The 2,066-nt window shown below is 47.2% G+C and overlaps 1 protein-coding gene across 1 annotated transcript in view; it reads right to left on the bottom strand.

Annotated features, from left to right (window-relative positions):
* LOC104278810 (olfactory receptor 52K2-like) overlaps nucleotides 1-424 on the bottom strand; it is a 979-nt gene extending 555 nt beyond the window's left edge. Inside the window, 2 exon segments of the mRNA XM_009875905.1 lie at nucleotide 1; nucleotides 3-424. The exon segment at nucleotide 1 is cut by the window's left edge and continues 555 nt beyond it. Of these exon segments, the coding sequence (XP_009874207.1) occupies nucleotide 1; nucleotides 3-424 (423 nt within the window).
* Between the last annotated feature and the right edge of the window lie 1,642 nt (nucleotides 425-2,066).

Below are 2,066 nucleotides of genomic sequence, written 5' to 3'. Positions count from 1 at the left end.
CGGGGCCAGTCAGGATGGACAAGTACCGCAGTGGATTGCAAATGGCCACGTAGCGGTCAAAGGCCATGGCCACCAGCACCCCTGACTCCACCGCAGAGGAAAAATGAACAAAGTACATCTGGGTAAGACAAGCTTCCAGGCTGATGGCAGTGGACTGAAACCAGAAGATGCCCAGCATTTTGAGGGTGATGGAGGTGGACATCACCAGGTCGGTAACTGCCAGCAGGGAGAGGAAGAGGAACATGGGCAGGTGCAGGCTGGGATCAGCCTTTATCACACACAGGAGGGTGCTGTTCCCAGCCAGTGTGACAAGGTACATCATGCAGAAGGGGATGGAAATCCAGTGGTGCAGGTGCTGCAGCCCTGGGATGCCCGTCAGGTGCAGCTCCAGCAGCGAGGCATTGGTGGGATGCAAGTGGGGCATGGTGGTCACAGCAGGAGCCTGAGTGAGGAGCACCTAGGCACACAAGGACAGTCAGACCACAGGTCCACCCAGCCCTAGACCCTATCTCCAGCATCAAAATCAGACCCTTAGGGAAGAATATGAGAAAGGAAGCAGGACACTTTTCCTGTGTGCTTTCCCATCTTCCAATGACTTGAATCTCAGGGACTTCCTGGACTAGATGTGGTTTTTCCATTTTAATTAACCCCACCTCAGAAACTCTTCTAACCTGTTCTGTGCAAAGCTTTAGCATTCACACTGTCTTTTAGCACTGAGTTTCACAAACTAACAGCACCTTTTGTGAAATAACACCTTTCCTTTCCTGTGAGCCTGACATTTGCTAATGTTATTTGAGAATCCAGAGTTCCTGTATCAAAATAGGCAAAGAAGAGTTAAAGTTGAAGCTTTGTTCTTCCTCTCCATGCCACCATGAGACCTGTAAGTAAGTACACCTCAGATGATGGAAGTTTTTTTCCAGAGCTGCAGGAGAATTTTTATCCCCTCCATCAGCACTATGTGATTTGCCATCTTCATCTTCCATTTGTCTTGCTCTGTATCTAGAAAGATGGAGCTGAAATGGAACTTCTCTATCACAGAGACGAGACCCTGTTGCTTTAGGTGTGACAGCTTACCTTACCCAGGGAAACTGGTAGTCACTATCCTAGGATATTTTCCTTTCACGCTTCTGTTGGAAGACAGCTCTAACTCCCTCACCCTGCTCTAGCAGCTGGGAAGTTACCTCTGGTTTCCCCTTTCAATGTGTTCCCATCCCGTTTCCATCACCTCTGAAGTTAAATTTGCTTATGCTTTTCTTTCCCTGACATTTGCAGCCCAGTGTGTCTATAATCACACAGCCCAGCCTGATAAAAAGAGCCTCTGCCTCTTTGGCACCTTTCACAAGACCAGAACTCTGCTCCCAGTTGCACAAAGATCTTTCCTCCTTACACCTTCCTTTACAGCATCTTTCTTGGCCGTGCCTGGTTAGAGTCACACAGGCAAGGTCTCACAAAGGATGATGCACAACAGTTTACCCAGGAACAGTCTTCGAAGAGATGCCCTTTACCTGTGGTTTCAGTACTCCTGTGCCTTTGAGGTCCAGTTCACCTCAGGAAGATGTTTCTGCTTCCCAGGGATGTAACATATTTCCCACTCAGATTAATTGCTGTTTTCCAGCAGGACCTTGCAGGCAAAGTGTGAGATGTCCAGAAAGCTTCATGTTATCATGGATAGGTCTTACCAGGCAAATCTGATTGCTTTCTTTCTTGTTATTTATCATATATGTTAGCAGATTAAAGTGAAGTTTCTGAGCAAATCATACTCTCAGAATTCCTTGTTCAGTGGAAATCCCTCAGGTAGGATGAAAGGACAAAGGACAAAGGACTGAGCTGGAGGTTTGCAGATTGCAGTGCACTGTGGTGCACACTTTAGGGGAAATAATGGCAAACTAGAGGGACTTCAGAAATAAGCATGAACTTAAGCCGGACTGCTGAGGGGACTGGCTTAGCTGGGGAATCCTCTTGAGAAGATCATTAAAACATGTTGAAGGCAACAGTGAAGTGGAAAGGAATAATTGTCCTACATGTCCTCTGAAAGGACAAATCGGGCATTGAAGCTCCGGAAAGAG

This window comes from Apaloderma vittatum, unplaced genomic scaffold (assembly GCF_000703405.1).
Source record: "Apaloderma vittatum isolate BGI_N311 unplaced genomic scaffold, ASM70340v1 scaffold7279, whole genome shotgun sequence".
Taxonomy (NCBI): Eukaryota; Metazoa; Chordata; class Aves; order Trogoniformes; family Trogonidae; genus Apaloderma; species Apaloderma vittatum.
This window is presented reverse-complemented; position numbering and strand designations above follow the sequence as displayed.